This window comes from Physella acuta, unplaced genomic scaffold, assembly GCF_028476545.2.
Source record: "Physella acuta isolate Inbredline_101_S28 unplaced genomic scaffold, ASM2847654v3 ptg000099l, whole genome shotgun sequence".
Classification (NCBI taxonomy): Eukaryota; Metazoa; Mollusca; class Gastropoda; family Physidae; genus Physella; species Physella acuta.
The window spans coordinates 562,763-581,244 of record NW_026731619.1 but is presented as its reverse complement, the minus strand read 5'-3'; the positions used below and the strand labels follow the sequence as shown (position 1 = coordinate 581,244).

At 35.5% G+C, this 18,482-nt stretch overlaps 1 protein-coding gene across 1 annotated transcript; it reads left to right on the top strand.

Moving 5' to 3' along the window:
* Nucleotides 1-221: 221 nt before the first annotated feature.
* LOC131930528 (uncharacterized) lies at nt 222-5,438 on the top strand. The gene is made up of 9 exons (XM_059287063.1): nt 222-438; nt 774-898; nt 1,077-1,278; nt 2,138-2,344; nt 2,554-2,637; nt 2,762-3,049; nt 3,798-4,118; nt 4,565-4,759; nt 5,227-5,438. The coding sequence occupies exons 1-9, from the start codon at nt 288-290 to the stop codon at nt 5,436-5,438; spliced, it is 1,785 nt and encodes a 594-aa protein (XP_059143046.1). The 5' UTR covers nt 222-287.
* Nucleotides 5,439-18,482: the final 13,044 nt, after the last annotated feature.

Here is an 18,482-nt window from a genome sequence, read left to right as displayed (position 1 = left end):
ATACGCCGAATTGATTGCAGATCTGTATGTTGATTAATTATCAAAACGATTGTCAAATGATCAAATTGTACATTTTCTAACCAATTTAAGTCAATGGTTCTTTTAATCTCTTAGGTTATGATGAAGTGGTTTTACTTACAATAGAAGAGGGAAGTGACTTCGAATTAAATTTCAGTTTCGAGAACATAAGTTTAAAATACATAAATTGGTTTCTTAAGATAAGAGATGAAACATTCAACATTGTTTTCTGTGAAACAAGGTCACTTCTGTGTTTAGCCGTGGACGAAATGTACTTCAATGCTACTTTGTCTCGAGTGGATACAAAATACGTAAATATTTTGTATGTAAAAAATGTGTCGACGCGTTTTCAAGGTATCAGTTATAATATATACCAAGTACCGAAAGTTTACAGCAAAATGTTCATTCTTAATGTGTATGGTGAGTAAAATATTAATTAGATTCCTTTTTCAGTTACTCATAAATGTGACTGTGAATTATACAATAATTAAAGCTAGGATGTTATTCTGAGACTATTTACGGCTGTAATCATTAGGAATAATGTTTTATCTTTAAGCCATCAACACTTTTGAATGTTTCCCTGATTTAAAATATTTCTATTACCTGCTACCACACACGCGACGTTAAGATTAATGCTACAAGGCTTAATACAAACAGCTCTATTAGTGTTAGTTCGCCCAACCTCGCATCTCTTCTGGCTTGTACTTGTAGTCAAACGTTTTTGTTCTTCGCAATTATTATTTGATCATTTCTAGCTAAGCCCATTCAGATTTCCTGTGCCAGTTCACATCTCGAGTCCTCGTCAACGAACACGACATTATCGTGTAGAACAGAACAAATATTTCCTGAACTTCTTTGTGTCTTCTTTAGCAAAAATCAGGTGGGTCTAAACATGTTTTTTATGAAAAACGTATACAAAACGATTTCTGTCTATAATACAAACAATTATTACAATATAATTACAATATATAAATATATATATATATATATATATATATATATATATATATATATATATATATATATATATATATATATATGCCTTCCCGCATTATTAGGTTTTAGCGAATGCAAGCATAATGTATGAAAATTTAAACGTTACTGTTGGAACATCGCGATATTATACATCAACGTGCAATATAACCATTGACTTGAACAAGCTAGGACAAGGACAACATACATTCTCTGCAACCCTGTATCCCAATGTTACATCAGGGTTACAATACGGCGTTAACAGCTCCACAGTTTACGTCAATTTAAGTGAGTTGATTTCTTTAACACAATAGATTTCAACGGAGGTATGTCATATGCTATTTAGATCTAGTGTCAAACATATTTGTGGATTTTAAGGGGGCAGTATCACCCAGACTAGGGGAGAGAAACAAAAATATTCACCAAAATAAAACTATTCGACATACACATGTCTAATTTTTACAGCAGTAGTAAACAATTTTCCGAAACCATAAGTGAAGTACTTTAAATTTGGTATAAACCTTCCTTACGTTATTGGCTATCGTTGGAACTAAAATGATAGCATTCTAATGAGGGATAAATTTTTAAGAAAATTTCAACAAAGTTCAATTTTTTCGGTCTGACTTTGAAAAATTCTAAAACATTCAAAATTTGTCACAATGGATATCCTCTAGTCCCAGATATAGGCTACCCTGTTATGCATCTCCTAGAGTATTTTCAGCAGGAAGGGCATAAATTTTGGAAAACCGCAGCCAAAAATTACTTAGTAAAAATTTTTTGGTAAAATCATTTATAAAAAAATGTTTGCATCATACGTTAACTTTCCTTTATGTGATGTTTTATAGCTCCTTGATATTTACTATTATGGTAAAAAATGTATGTGTGTATGTATAATAGTTTTTTTTTTTGGCAAATTTTGCGTCAATTTTCAAATGTCTGGGTGATACTGCCCCCTTAAGCGACTAATTTTAAAAACGTAACAATTAATTACAAGCCTTATATTTTTAAATGATACATAATGTAATATATTATAGCTTTTAATATCTCAATATTATACAACTTTTATATTATTTATAAATTATACTTCAATTCCGTTATTTTCTTTAAAAAAATTTAACCTTGCTAAATAAAAACTGGATCTTTAAAGCTTTAGCCAAGGCTGTCTTGGATCCCAGTTGTCCAGGAGTGACTGATTACATCAAGGTAGGAGCTTCATCAGTCTGCAGGTGTAACCGTTCCAGTGTAGGTAACCCACCTGGCCGAGTCGAATGGTTTACATCCAACAACCTGCCTGTCGCTACACCTGGTGATGAGGGGGGTTCCGTGGTACTGCGTGTAGGATATAACGCTAGCAGTAAGTCAAGTGAAAACCAATCTGCATTGTTAATTAGCGAACAGTGTTTCTTCCAGGCAACATTTAACAGTGTCCGCCCCCCCCCCCTCCCCGGTGAAAAAGTCTGGAAGAAAAACTGTTAGCAAATTTAATATTACGTTATAATATTTGAAACAGTACTATAAGACTTTGTTAGAGTCAATTAAAATGTGTTTTAACTACCTGGATAGACAGACAACTTAACTTTACCTGTAGAGGTGTGTCATCTGTTGGTGTAGAGGACCCGGGTGTATTATTTCAAGCAAGCTTTGAATGTAAGTGAAAAACGTGTGTGTTTTGTTTCATTTAATACTCAAGTATTTTAATAACATGAATATGTAAAGACTATTAAAAAGACAAGAGTATTGTTGACCAACTTAAAAATATTTTCTACAACAGTCCCTTCTTCTGTATCAAGTTTCACGATTGACCTTTCAACCCAACTGAATCCATCTATTGGGGGATATGTTAAACTGACCTGTTTAGCTGAAGGCAACCCACCACCACAAATGACGATATCTCGAAAAGGAACGAGATCTAGCGAGACCCGAGAGAACGGTACCAGAAGACTGTCTCTGGCCATCCCAAGCTTGGCCTGTGTGGACATTGATGAGTACTGGTGCACGGCCGACAATGGCGTGGCTGGACATGACAACACATCGGCCAGTGTACGACTGGTCACCAACTGTAGGTCAAAGTTCAATTTGGTCCCAGCCACGGCTTTACAAGTTTGAATGAGCTCTTATGTTCTAATGTAGCCAGCATGGGTATGCTGATCAGAGATTTTGTCAGTGGTTGCTTGCAGCACTGACATTTTACAACTTGAACAGCAAAGGGATTTCAGTCATTGCTGAAATGTTATATATATATATATATATATATATATATATATATATATATATATATATATATATATACGCATATGTATATACAATATATAATTTCATACATATTTTCATACATATTTTATACATATATACATTTGTATATATTTGTATATATATATATATATATATATATATATATATATATATATATATATATATATATATATATATATATATATATATATATACATATATATATATATATATATATATATATATATATATATATATATATATATACATATATATATATATATATATATATATATATATATATATATATATATATATATATATATATATAAAAGCTCATGTGGTCGAGGAGTAATTAGAGAAATGTAGGTGCAAAAGCTGTTTAGCCACGCTGTAATGTAGCATCTCGACTAATCCTTATTCTATCCTGTTATGGTACACCATCAACATATTCTTAACTATATTTACATCTACTGATTAGGGAAAATATGATGACTATGACGGTAGACCATACTGTTACATGATTATGAGAGGGTAGGCCTATTCGTTAATTCAAGTTGTTTGATCCTTTCTAGGTTCAGTTCACCTACAAGCAGATGAAACAAATAACCGAATATTCCCCGTTGTAAAAGGGAGAGATGTATTTATAAAGGTCAAGGTTTTCGGTTACCCCAACCCCTCCTCCTACTCCCTGAAGTACCTGATCCAGGGGTCGCCATACGAAATACGACAACAACGGTACACGGTAGTTTACACAGAGACCACGCCCTTCTATGGGAGCGCTAATCTGGCCATCTTTGGCGTACAGGAGCAGGATTTTACACAGTTCATCTTCACCATCAGCAATGGCGTCGGTGACGGCCTGGACTTTCACTTTACAGTACAAGAGGAACAGGGTACACGAGCATTTTTTTTAAATTAAAATTTACATATAATTTCATAAAGTAGAAAAATCATGTCTTCGGGTTAAAGATGTGATTGGATATGTTGAAAACACTTGTAAAGTATTTCTGAGTTTCTCGTTGCTAAGTCTTAACTAGATATTTGTTGGGCTTAAGTAGTCGAACAGCGATAACGGTATTACAAACTAAGACCCTAATCTAAGCCCTAATCTAATCGTTCAAATAGAACTTTCTTACATGAACACCGGCAAGGTATAATGGCATGATCAAGCCTTCAGAGCTAAGATTGTGGCTATGCTGAGTATATGGCCTGGGTGTTGATTATCTGAAAACAATTACATACATACGATCTTCGTGTTTAAAAACTATTATTATTAATATTATTATTTTTATTATTATTACTAGTATTGTTATTGTTTTAAACCTGACATAATCATCAGATAACAACCTCGCCCTTGGCGTTGGTCTAGGCATCTCCTTACCTCTTGTGGCACTAGGCATCATCGCTGCGGTCCTTGCTTTAGTCATCAGAAAACGACGAGCCATGAGCTCACGTGACCCCAAGCCAGCAAATTATGATGACGTCATTGTTACGCAAACTGACGAGCACCGATATGGAGTTGTCAATCAGAGTGGTATGTTTTTTTTTTCGTTTGGATTAATAAAAACTGTTATTGATGTCTTAAATATAAAAAATACAACTTTAAATTTACCACCAGTTTCATAAGAGTAAGGGCACACTTAAATAATTGCTAAAGATTAAGCTGCACCGAAAAGATGATTAGAAAAATAGGCGGCTGAACGCAAATGACATCACTTGTATTGAGGAGGAAAACTCAGACTTGACTGGCTAGGTTTCGTAACACAACTTGAGACGATAGGAGAGATTGTTTGGTTAAATCGGCTACAATAGTGGTCATAAATAACGTCAAATAATTTTAACAGATTGAGCAACACCCTTTCATCTTTACAGAACAACCCCTTCACCACTCCCCTCCCTCACACTTCTACTCCAAAGAATACCAATATGCGTCAGATCTTACACCGTAAAATAATCTAAATATTGTGTTCTTTTCACGATAACTTACATTTTTCTTTGCAGCAAATATTTACGACTTGCCAGACCTGAACAATGAACAGCCGCAACCAATGACCAACAACTACAGTAATGTTACCAGATTGGGAGATTCAAACTTATATGCACAGAAAAACCCGGAACCAACGTTTAACGATATCAAAACTCAGAGTGGAAATAAAGCTACAGCACAAATAAAGCTTAACTATGAGAATATTGAAATCGAAGAAAAATGCTAGGATAAGTTTAGTCTTAAGTTTAACTATTGACTACAGCCAATGTTATTAAATTTAACTTGTTTGTTTAATGAATCGAGAATCAATGTTCCAAAGTTCACAATATATTTTCAGAAAGTTCTTTTCGCTGTTTGACGTACTTTATAAGAAGAGTTATGTCCGCTGCTACATCCGATCATGTACTAAATTGGTATTTGTCTCAGTTCCACAATTAGTTAGCCAATGAGTAGTTTGAGCTAATATCCACTATGTTGTAAGGCGGTTTCGCTCTTTGGTCGAAATGTGAATCCTTTCAGCAACTTCAAAAAAAATGTTTTCGCTGATCCACCAAAAATGTTATGAAGTCATCCGTATAGTTGGAACTATGGTTTGATGTCTTTGATGACTGCAGTAAAGAGATTATACAGTTGTGTGATGAACTAGACACATTAACAGTAGATTACTTGATTATGCAAAATAAACACGAACACAATCTCAGCTCATTGACTTTAATATAATGTATGGTTGATACTAAACAATCGATGATAGTTTTAGTCTTGTCTAATGCAGGAGAGAAACTTAGTTATCAATAGCGGTCAGCTCTACCAAACCTTACAACACAAAACATGTCTACATCCTAAGGCTAACATTTGACTGTCCTAATAGTCCTATGTCTCTGGTCCTCCACACAGACTGGGGTCTGTGTCGTGGCTTAACCTCGAATACAATATGGTATCTCATTACGTGTTTCTTCAAATTTGCATCTCAAGTCAGTTGGGTGTGACTCAGGTAAAAGACCGGGCGACCGGTACTACCCCTAGCCTGCACATCGCTAATTGGGACGGTGATGCCTTTCTATCAAGGTACGGCCTGTCATTTTTCTGGTGGGGGGGGGGGGGGGGAGAATAACCCACTAACATCGACAATGGACTCAGTTATAACAATGTCCAACATTTTACTTTTTTGCATATGCTACAATTGAATTATAATTAAAATACTAGATTTAATAGTTCACTCCGCAAAAAAAAAAAATTAGTTGTTTCTATCTGACAACTGCGTAACAATGATGTAAGGTTTCTAAAAATAGCGGACAGAAATGTCGCATAGGTATCTCACTCGGGGACAGGGGCGGAACTACAGTGCTACAATAAACGAGCTAGATTTATATCAATTCATACGTTACATCTAAATCTATACCTCTGTATTTCGTAAAACGGTATTAACAGCTTTTGAGATCAGCAAATAAATAATTTTTTGTCTGTTGTTATTGAATTGCTTAAAAAAACTATATACAACTATTATAGGCTTAAATTGAAATAATTTTTATAAGCGTTTTTGCAACACATGTTAATGGTTTATAGTTATAATTGACTTAATCTTTACTGAAAAATGGCGTTATAAAATGAATGTTACTTTGAACTTGATCTTGTAGGATCTAAATGTAAAGAAGTTAGCCTACCTCGGTATTACTCTCTTTTAATGTTTCAGGAATCAGAAGTGATTTTAATTATGTACATTTTATAGTAGCATTTTGAAATGACTTACATCAATAATAACCGCATTACTTGAAAATGTACTTTGTTGCTTCTTTACTTTCTTTTTAAAAAAAACACACGCAAATGATTTGAAAATATCCAGTATAAAGAAACATATATGTAATTTAGTGTAAGCTCTTTACTTTCACGTTTGTTTAATTTGTTATGGTAAACGTGACGTATGGATACGTATGTGATGAACTGATTGGTTCTGTGAAAAGCATGGGCGTTTTATTTTTATCGGCATAAGTTTACAGGTGAGTCGCCTATGTTAAATTGTACTGAGTCAACCTAACTGACACATTCCTTGTCATAGTTTACAGCTGAGTCGCCTATGTTAAATTGTACTGAGTCAACCTAACTGACACATTCCTTGTCATAGTTTACAGCTGAGTCGCCTATGTTAAATTGTACTGAGTCAACCTAACTGACACATTCCTTGTCCCTATTATTCGCCTGTTGGTAAAGTGTCTTCTGATTTTTGTATTAGCCTTTGCTTTGTTTAAAGATTTATGTAGATAACAATCATACTTGACGAATATCCATACAAATATTTTGGTTTGGCTAGTAGATCTTTATCCTACAGCTCGGGTTCTCAAAGTGATGGGTCTTCTGAAGGGTCGCCAACTTATACGAAAACCATAATAAAATCGGCTTTACAAACTTGACAAGAAAAGAAATAGAGAAACCTAAAAGCGTGTTGCGCTAAGTTCTTCTCAGTGACAAAACTTTACGAAACCTTCGAAACTCGTGAATTAAAGACGAATTATTCAGAATACACTTACAATTATTTTAACTTCTTTCGTCATTATGAATCTTGTAAACATCAGAGAATTGATCAAACACAGCTGTTCTTCATCTGGGTTCGATCGAACCTCATGGGTTTGGTGAGTCAGTCTTAGTGTTTCGGTTTAGGTCAAGACACAAACACATCCGATTCATATGATTCGCAATCGGATTTTGTCAGTGCAGATGATAGAACTAGGGACCGCGGCAAATGACAGTTCAAATACGACAGCACGACATAGTAAAAAAATTGTGCACCAGAACTGGTTAACAGCATGCAATTTTCACAATCACAATACACTATTTTGAAAAAATAAAAATAAAACAACATTTAAACACATTATTTTCGTCGTAGTTCTTTCCTTCTCAAAAAAGCTTTAAAGGCGTGTGTGTGGGGGGGGGGGGGGTGACTTGAGCTATATAAATAAGGGTTGCCACCCAAAAAATGTTTCGGAACCTGTATTCTATAGCCTATCCTTACTTTAGCCGCTAGACCAAACACTAACCACTCCATTTGCTTTAAGGTTCATGCACATATTTATAACATGTTAGAAAGTTTTTTGTTTAAGAAGTGATGTATGTGATGTGATGGTGATAGTCTATGCGATGGTGTAGATAATGTTAATGGTAGGGTTAACGATTTACATACCTGCACTAACGTTAGATTATGGCGGTGGATTGAGGACGGATGAGGGTTAGTTTGTATTTACCAAGGACAGAGAGAATGAGTTATATAGTTAAAAGTGCTACATTCGTTTTGTTTGAAATGATAGAAATTGTGAGGATGTAAGCACTATAGCGTGATAGATATGAATACAGCAGTTGTTGGTAGGGAACGAATAACGAAGCGCTGATTTTTTTTGACCGTAGAACGAAAAAAGTGAAATTTACAGTATTCAGTTTTAATTCATAATTAATACTTACTTCTGGAAATAATGTGTAAATGCTTGCTTAAATTTATCGATTGTTAATCTTATACTTATATATTTAAGTCTTTATAGTAGTTCTATTAACATTTCTTTCAACGAACCAGAAAAATCACTAGGCCTACTCAGTGGAAGCGGTGACTGAATTAGGTGGACAGAGTGTTGTATACCGATATATTATGTAGGAGTGTGTAAAAAACATATACAATATGTCCGTGATTCCAAAATGTCGAAGTGTTTCCCATTTCAATGATCCTTTCAACTTAAAACTGTCAAAGACCTATGCCATGCTAAGCAATGTGTATATCACTTCCTGCTACAGTTGAAAACACGTAGAGTGTTATATTATGTTTACAGGGTGAAGCTACATAGCAGTTCCTGTGTCTATAAACTATTCGTGTAGCAAAGATAAAACACATAGATAATGCCTTAATTTTCTTCATTTTGAAATTTAAAATCGTTTTAATAAAAAGCCAACTATGTATTCGAATTTGTCTGGCATTTAGAGTGCATTGAAGATGATTTCAACTCAGTACCGATTCAATCTGTGTAGATATATTTTAGCTTTCATGGTATTCCTTCTTATGGCAGCTACCTCGGTACACAGTAAGTAAAGCATGATGATGTGTTAGTGGGTCGTAATTTTTTTTTTAATTGCTATCACAGAGGGACTCAAGCCCTGATGAATAAAGGAGGGGGTAGGGGCCGGCGATAGCAATTTGCAGTAAATCAATAAAACATTCATTAAATAAAAATGGAGTAAGTTTATACTCGCTTTATGTTGTAATTAATATGATGGGAATTAAGGTCAGTCTATTCACACCCGTAATGTAATTTTACAAATGGAGAACATGTGAGGTAAAATCTTTATGAAAAGGTTTTTCTTTTTAAGAAGAGTTCTATAGGACTCAAACATATTCTACTTCGTTTTGTAATTATTATGTTTGACTGTTTAACTTTGTTGTTTGTTTTTTTTTGTCTTTTCAACAGCATTAGAGTGTCCCCCAGCGGAAGATGGTAAACCATACTCTATTTCTTGCATGGCCTCATATTCTACGAACTATCTCTACCTATACTGGCATGTGTATCTTCCTGCGATTGATGATTATAATTCTGTAGTCAGCTGTAATCGATCATCGTGTTTCAGCTACTATTCTACATATTTTTCTGCAACTATTGAAGACATGGGGGGAACTTATAAAAGTGTTTTAAATATAACTAAGATGGATACTCAAATTGGAGGTTTTATCTGCACCATCGCGGGTTCGATCATCCAGACTTCTTGTTCGCCGCTCAAAGTGTACTGTAAGCAGAGCTATTAAAATTTATTAATTATACCTCGTCTAATATTTTATTTAACAAAAGGTTTTTTTTTTAATTAACAAGTAGGTTTTTACTTAATAAATAAGTTTTTATTTAAAATATATTTTATTTAATAATTAGCCTAATAAACTAAATTAGCCATAAATTAATGGTCAAACTATAGGCCCTACATAGCACTAATATTTTCAGCAAAACCAGAAAACTTAACCTGCACAGAGCTGCCATCTCAGCATGTGGAGTCAGACTTTGTTATAGAATGTAAAACTGATAGGATCTACCCAGAACCGGAATGTGCTGTTGTCTCAGGTGTATGTATTGATTAAAATAAAACTATGATCTATGTAAAATAGACATATTTAAATAGTTTGTGTAAGTACTTCTCAATTAAGCATACATTGGTTAATGCTAATTATGTTATGAGTACCAACCTGTTATCAAAGAATTTAAAATCACTTTTTGGAAAAAAAACCAAAAAAAAAAACCATTCATTTCAGTGATCCCTCGTTCAAAACAAAAAAAAAAACAACCGAGGAATATAATAAGAATTTATATTTCGTTTAACGTGTTCCGTGTTTCTTTTTGTTAGGTACCAAACACAAGTTTTGAATACCAAATAAAAAACCTAACCGAATTCAACTCTACGAGACGTATTTTCTACTACAGTGCTACTTGCAGAGTTACATTCCCTGCCAGCAGTTTGAGGCTAGGACAAAACGAGATTATAGTTAACATGTTCCCTAACGTTACAGGTAGAGAGAGATTGGGAGTCAACAGTTCAGTCATAGAAATCAATGTGGGTAAGTAATGAAATTAGTAGCTTATATAATTGCAGATTATATTTTAATGCTTGAAAATGAAATCGGAAGTTTATCCTTTCGTTGCACTAAAGTTTAATGGAATATGGAAAGTTAAATAAAATACTTAAAAAAAACTTTTTAAAAAACCACGTTTTTCTTGTGGACTAAAAAGTAGAAAATAACTATTTACATACATTTGATGACAAAAAACGTGGGTACGTTCACCATCAAATTTCCCGACCCATCTGCCCGACCCACGTTTTTTGTCATCAAATGTATGTAAATAGTTATTTTCTACTTTTTAGTCCACAAGAAAAACGTGGTTTTTTAAAAAGTTTTTTTTAAGTATTTTATTTTCTCCTTTTTAGTCCGTTGCTACACATGAAAAACGTGGTTTTTAAAAAAGTTTTTTATATAGTTTATTTTCTACTTTATCTAATGACTTGATTAAGTATGAATTGACTAAGTGTTTATAAATACACGGACTAAAAAAATCTTGAGCGACCAGGATTCGAACCTGGGTTGTCGCGGCCACAACGCGAAGTACTAACCACTATACGATCACGGCCAGCGCGCTCACATCGATTGGGGCCGAAGTAACTGTGTCTATAAGCCTCCAGTCTTGTCGGTATCTTTAGAAATCATGTCCTCAATTTTATGGTCCTTGGGGCGTAATTAAATTAAGCTAATTACCGTCTCTAATTGCTAGTTTTTATGATTGCATCTGAAATTGTTAGGCGAAAGTAGCCTACATGCCAAATTTCAGATCTATTGAGCAATCAGAAGTGGGTTAATTTTCGATGTCAATTTTAACAACAAACACACGCGAAGCTGAGTTAATAAAAACGTGTTAAAAATAGTGTTATATAACAGTGAGCTGATTTTATTTTTAATATTGGCTATTGACACGATTGGTTTGAACATTAGTTTGTTTTAGAACTGAATCTAAATGTTATTTGCAAGCGATTCAATACATACAATAGTAAATTAAATCATAAAAACTTTTAAAATATATAATTTTAGTTTAAAGACTACATGTATAAACACCTGTTATACAACAGAATTGTATATTTGGTGAACTAACATTTCGACGGACAACACTCTTCATATTATATTACATTTCTAAGGGTGGCCGGAAAGAACCGCAACGGAAAAAAGCGCAACGGAAAAAAGCGCAAATCAAAAAGCGCAACGGAAATAAGCGCACACGGAAAAAAGCGCAAAGAGAAAAAAGCGCACACAGAAAAAAGCGCAAAGAGAAAAAAGCGCAAACGGAAAAAAGCGCAAAGAGAAAAAAGCGCACACAGAAAAAAGCGCAAACAGAAAAAAGCGCAAACGGAAAAAAGCGCAAAGAGAAAAAAGCGCACACGGAAAAAAGCGCAAAGAGAAAAAAGCGCAAACAGAAAAAAGCGCAAAGAGAAAAAAGCGCACACAGAAAAAAGCGCAAACAGAAAAAAGCGCAAACGGAAAAAGCGCAAAGAGAAAAAAGCGCAAATGGAAAAAAGCGCAAACAGAAAAAAGCGCACACGGAAAAAAGCGCAAACGGAAAAAAGCGCAAACGGAAAAAAGCGCAAACAGAAAAAAGCGCAAACGGAAAAAAGCGCAAACAGAAAAAAGCGCACACAGAAAAAAGCGCAAACAGAAAAAAGCGCAAACGGAAAAAAGCGCAAACAGAAAAAAGCGCACACAGAAAAAAGCGCAAACGGAAACAGAAAAATGCGCAACCAGAAAAAACACAACGAAAAATGTGCAAAAGAGAAATTTAGCACAAAGACCATATGGACTAGATGACACATTTATACATGACTGTTAGGGCTGCTGTGAGAGTGTCGTGTTTGATCACGTGATCTACTACAATTTAAAGCGTACCACTCACCCACACATCCATCCACCCACCCACACATCCATCCACCCACCCACACATCCATCCACCCACACATCCATCCACCCACCGACACATCCATCCACCCACCCACACATCCATCCACCCACCCACACATCCATCCACCCACCCACCCACACATCCATCCACCCACCCACACATCCATCCACCCACACATCCATCCACCCACCGACACATCCATCCACCCACCCACACATCCATCCACCCACCCACCCACACATCCATTCACCCACCCACACATCCATCCACCCACCCACACATCCATCCACCCACCCACACATCCATCCACCCACCCACACTGCATATAAGTATTCACATAGATTTAGAGTAGCGTCCCTTTTGTTTACATGTTTTCATTACCCTTCAAACAAAAGTCTATTTTAGTTATATTGAGATTAAAGAATGTAAATAAATAGTATACACAATTCTGTAGAATAGGAACGATTGGGAGGGAAGTGACATTTAGCGCAGTAAATTTAGAGGTTAGGTAGGGTATAATAAATGGTGGGGTTAGGAAAGTTAAGGGGTCCATTCTCTAATAGGCAATCTTTGTCTCTTTCGTACTTTCGTGTTGGTTTATTGTCGAACCTGTCCTCGCCTCACATCACAACAGTTGGGTGACGCTTACCGTGTAATGTTAAAATAAATAGCATGTAATTGAGTTAGTTCGAAGTGAGTTTTCATACAAGCCCAACGCACTAATTAAGGTTGTCGCAAAATGTAACATATATGTAACATATGTCAATGATGTCAATGAATTTTCATTAAAAAAAAAAGATGTCTAGATCTAGTACAGTTTACGAAGCTTACGAACTTCGCCGATACTTTTTTGGTGGGTAGTTTGGTAAGTATGTAGGCGGGTAGGTGGGTAGGTGGGTAAGTGGGTAGGTGGGTAGTTAGGTAGGTAGGTAGGTAGGTGGGTAGGTGGGTAGTAGGTAGGTAGGTGCGTCATGATGTGAAAAAATATTAAATACAAAATTGTTATTTTGGTGCGAATGAATGTTGTTACAAGAGATATGACGAATGCATGTTTGATGACGCGGATGAAAGAGAGTGAAGTTTTGCCATAGGAACGGGTTGTTATAGTATGCAAGCTAGGTAGTTCGGACTAGGGAGAATGTGAAAGATACTTCGTGTAATGTCGATAGTTTTATGTTTATACGAGAATAGTGGTTGAATAATTATTGACCAAGAAAATAATAGGCATTGTGTAAAGTGATTATCGCCTGTATCGTGGTGATGGGAATGCAGATGGTAGTGGTACGCTTTAAATGGTAGTAGATCACGTGATCAAACACGACACTCTCACAGCAGCCCTAACAGTCATGTATAAATGTGTCATCTAGTCCATGGTCTTTGTGCTAAATTTCTCTTTTGCACATTTTTCGTTGTGTTTTTTCTGGTTGCGCATTTTTCTGTTTCTGTTTGCGCTTTTTTCCGTTTGCGCTTTTTTCTGTGTGCGCTTTTTTCTGTTTGCGCTTTTTTCCGTTTGCGCTTTTTTCTGTTTGCGCTTTTTTCTGTGTGCGCTTTTTTCTGTTTGCGCTTTTTTCCGTTTGCGCTTTTTTCTGTTTGCGCTTTTTTCCGTTTGCGCTTTTTTCCGTTTGCGCTTTTTTCCGTGTGCGCTTTTTTCTGTTTGCGCTTTTTTCCATTTGCGCTTTTTTCTCTTTGCGCTTTTTTCCGTTTGCGCTTTTTTCTGTTTGCGCTTTTTTCTGTGTGCGCTTTTTCTCTTTGCGCTTTTTTCTGTTTGCGCTTTTTTCCGTTTGCGCTTTTTTCCGTTTGCGCTTTTTCCGTGTGCGCTTTTTTCTGTTTGCGCTTTTTTCCATTTGCGCTTTTTTCTCTTTGCGCTTTTTTCCGTTTGCGCTTTTTTCTGTTTGCGCTTTTTTCTGTGTGCGCTTTTTTCTCTTTGCGCTTTTTTCTGTTTGCGCTTTTTTCTCTTTGCGCTTTTTTCCGTGTGCGCTTTTTTCTCTTTGCGCTTTTTTTCGTTTGCGCTTTTTTCTGTTTGCGCTTTTTTCTGTGTGCGCTTTTTTCTCTTTGCGCTTTTTTCCGTTTGCGCTTTTTTCTCTTTGCGCTTTTTTCTGTGTGCGCTTTTTTCTCTTTGCGCTTTTTTCCGTGTGCGCTTATTTCCGTTGCGCTTTTTGATTTGCGCTTTTTTCCGTTGCGCTTTTTTCCGTTGCGGTTCTTTCTGGGAACCATTTCTAAGAACCGAATCATTCCCCTAATGGCGACATGATCACCCAAACAACAGTATGATTACTTAAAATTTCGCCAAAGATACCTGCTACATAATATGTCAAACGCTTACTGTATAATCTATGTGAAAGCTACTAAAACCGGTACAAGATTTATCCTACCCATAAAACATTATGGCAGTAAAATATTTTATGAAATTACAATTTTTTTTTAGAAAAAATATCTTACTGTAATTAGTTCTATAGCATTAACGTCTAATAAATGTTGTTTCAAGAAATTGTATATCAATTTGAAACTTGAACTTTCTCATATTTCAAACAAAAATGTGAATATAAATTGTTCCAGTTTATATAGAATTAAGATAACATCTTTTGTTTTTTTCAGCACTTCCTACTGCCGATGTTGACGTCGCATGCTTAGATCAAAACAGATACCCTAGGCACAGCACCATCACCTGCACATGTGTACAGACCAGTCCTGGAAACCCACCGGGATCAGTTCAGTGGTTTCACGAGAACGGAAGTGTGGTGACCTCTACTGTAGGGGTCAATAAATCACTCACACTTACAGTCGAGTATCAAGATAGCGGTGGGTTCACTCTAACCATTTTGTCGTACAATGGAACATGTGATTCTGGTTGAGTGGGGTAGAGCGGATGGAGCATGTATGGACCTGAGCAGTGATATGGACAGAAGTTGGTCGTTGGTATATGCGTGTGTGTGTGTGCATGTGTTTGTGTTTGTATGTGTGCGTGCGTGCGCATGTGTATGTTCAAAGCTTAAAAGTTGTATTAACTGAAAGCGATACGAACACACCGACCACAAGGGCTGTAACTTACCATGGGAGTGTTGTCATTCTGACGATCCATGGGATCGTGGGTTTAGCCTCATAACAACCCGCTCATTCAACTCCCTAAAAACTTGACACAAGTAGCGGCCACTAAAGGCTGAGCACGGAGTGTGTCGAGTTCACGATAACAAGTACCATGGCTAAACTTCATGCCTGACATTGCTTTAACACTATACGTTTAACCCCATACGTTTAAACCCATACGTTTAAACCCATACGTTTAACCCCATACGTTTAACCCTAAGGATGCAGTTCTCCTGTTACGTGTTTCTTGTCAACTTTTTAAATGACAAAAAAGGCTATTCCTTGAAAGATAAATCGAGCTACATATATGTTATAAAATATTGAGTTTTTAATAATATGGACAATGCTATTGAATGAGCACAAATACGACATTCCAATGAAAGACGTAAGTCTCTTGGCTAGAGACATTTTTTTTTTAATCTGACCACACAATAAAAAAAACAATCCGCATTTGTAGTAATTTTAGAGAATTTTTGTTTGAACATTTCCCCAGCTGATGAGCAAACATTTAGGTGTAGAGGCGTGTCCACATTAGGACAACAGTATCCTGGAGTTATATTCAAGCCCAACTTTCAAAGTTTGTTCTCTTAGTATTATCTATCATCTAGTTTATGAATTTAGAAATTGGTACTTTTAAAAAGGTTTACTTTTGAAAATTGAATTTATAAAAAAAAATACAACATCTTTATAACTATAACATTGCCTTGCTCTGTATCTCCAATATTTCAGTCGGAGCTTTTGTATCCAACTTCACCGCTGATACATCGACAGGACAGATGACAACAGGCAAGGTAAAATTAATTTGTTTTGCTGGAGGAAACCCGCTTCCAAAGTTGACCATCTCCAGAAGACATAACAAATCTGTTGAGACAACAGTCAGCTCCACAAAGAATCTAAGTCTATCCATACCAAACGTGAAGTGTCAGGATATTGATGAGTACGTGTGCGATGCTGACAATGGTGTGGTCACAACAAGAGAAAAATCAAAAACTTTTCGGTTGTTTATTAATTGTGAGTTTAGTTTTTTTGTCCATTTTAAAAATAAAATCCGTTAGTTGTAAGGTATGGCATTGCATATAGTTATCACTATTGAGGGTCACTAAGGCTGCGAAAGTCTATTATCTTTCAGGCAATCTATAACTCTATTTGTCTAGAGCTCAAAAATATTTTTGTTCGTAATGTGAAATTTTTCTTTATTTCTTGTTTCACATGGAAGGCGTGGTCGGGTGGGAGAGCGCACTAATGCTAAACGAACCCACGAGTTCGGTACCACGACTTGTGTCAGTGACTGATTCCATACAACTCTGATGGGTACCTGACTTGAGTTAGCGGAAGTAAAGGTTACTGGGAATGTCACGACTGGCATTCGCGTATCGTTTTCACATAAATAGACCTGATGTACTCGTATTAACATAGCTTCGTCCGATGGTTAACTTCACTGTTAGTTTCGTATCGAAACATTTGGATTAAGGGGGCGCATCGATGAACTAAGCTTGAAAAATCATGGTCGACCTCGGAAAATTCATTTTTTTTTTTTTTTTTTTTTCTATTACTTTAACCACTTATAAACATAATATACTTATCAAATTTACAATAAAATATAGTTTTTACACTTGTTTTTGCATTTGAAGTGGGTATGTGTGTGTAAAAAATGTATTTCACCCCGATATACGCCCATCACAACGATGTGTAGCGAGATCTACACACCGTAGTAAGCCTAGCTTACCATATATCAAAATGCGCGGAATTTCGAGGTCAGTCTAGCTAGCCTAAGAACATTGACCTAGTTCTAAATATAGTATTTCAAAACACGCAATGAAAGTGTGCTTCAAAATGGGAAGAGTCATGTATCTATTGGTCAATAGATGTCACATGACGCTTCTGTCTAAAAATCCCGTGCGCCAAACTCAATTTTGCTAACTTTTGTCAGGAAGTTTCGGCGGTGTCCTAGGAGATGCTATTTTTAGCCGAGCTGTAGATATATTTGCACCAACTTTCACTTTCTACTTTTTGAATTATTTTTCGTTTCTGGAATTTATTTGAAGGTAAATTATGAATTTTTCAATTATTTCTATTCCTTTATCAAAGTATAAACGGTAAAATCACGATATAGCGTCGGAAATTATTGGGTAATGTTCGTTGAGTTTCGGTAACATTCGTTACTGTAAACCATACTTTATTTGACCGGTGAAAGAAAAATAAAGTCAAGTGCATTAAATTAATGTTTTAACTTAATTTAATGTTTAACTGACAAAAAATTAGCAACACTTAGTAAATCTAAATATTATTAATAAAGTCGAGTGTAGTAATTAATGGTTTTTTTAAAGAAACAGATAAAATCTGCAGAAGATTTGCGACAACCAGCTCTAGATCTAGTTCTGTTAGTAAATAAGACGATTAGGCTAGATTAACTAAAGTTAAAAGTAGTAAGAATAACTAGAATAATGTTTAGTAGCAGCAATAATTAGCACTTACACTTAAAATAGTTAGAAATACAAAATAATTAGGAAAACAGTATTTAAAATGCAACTAAAATCAATCCTTGCACATTTTTAAACATTATGTACTAAAAATAATATGGCGGCAAATAAATGATGGTTTACAGTATTTCCGGTGGTTTCCGGAACGGCTCGACAGACTACGCCATGGTTTTACTGTTTTTTACTGCTGTACAGTTCCGGAATAATAACCGACGCTATATCGTGATTTTACCGTATAAACTATAGTTTTATCTT

Coding starts and splice junctions, on each gene's coding strand:
- LOC131930528 (XM_059287063.1), top strand. CDS start 288: ATGTACTTCAATGCTACTTTGTCTCGAGTGGATACAAAATACGTAAAT. Junction 1,279..2,137: donor CACAGTTTACGTCAATTTAA/GTGAGTTGATTT, acceptor GGATCTTTAAAG/CTTTAGCCAAGGCTGTCTTG. Junction 4,760..5,226: donor TGGAGTTGTCAATCAGAGTG/GTATGTTTTTTT, acceptor TTTTCTTTGCAG/CAAATATTTACGACTTGCCA.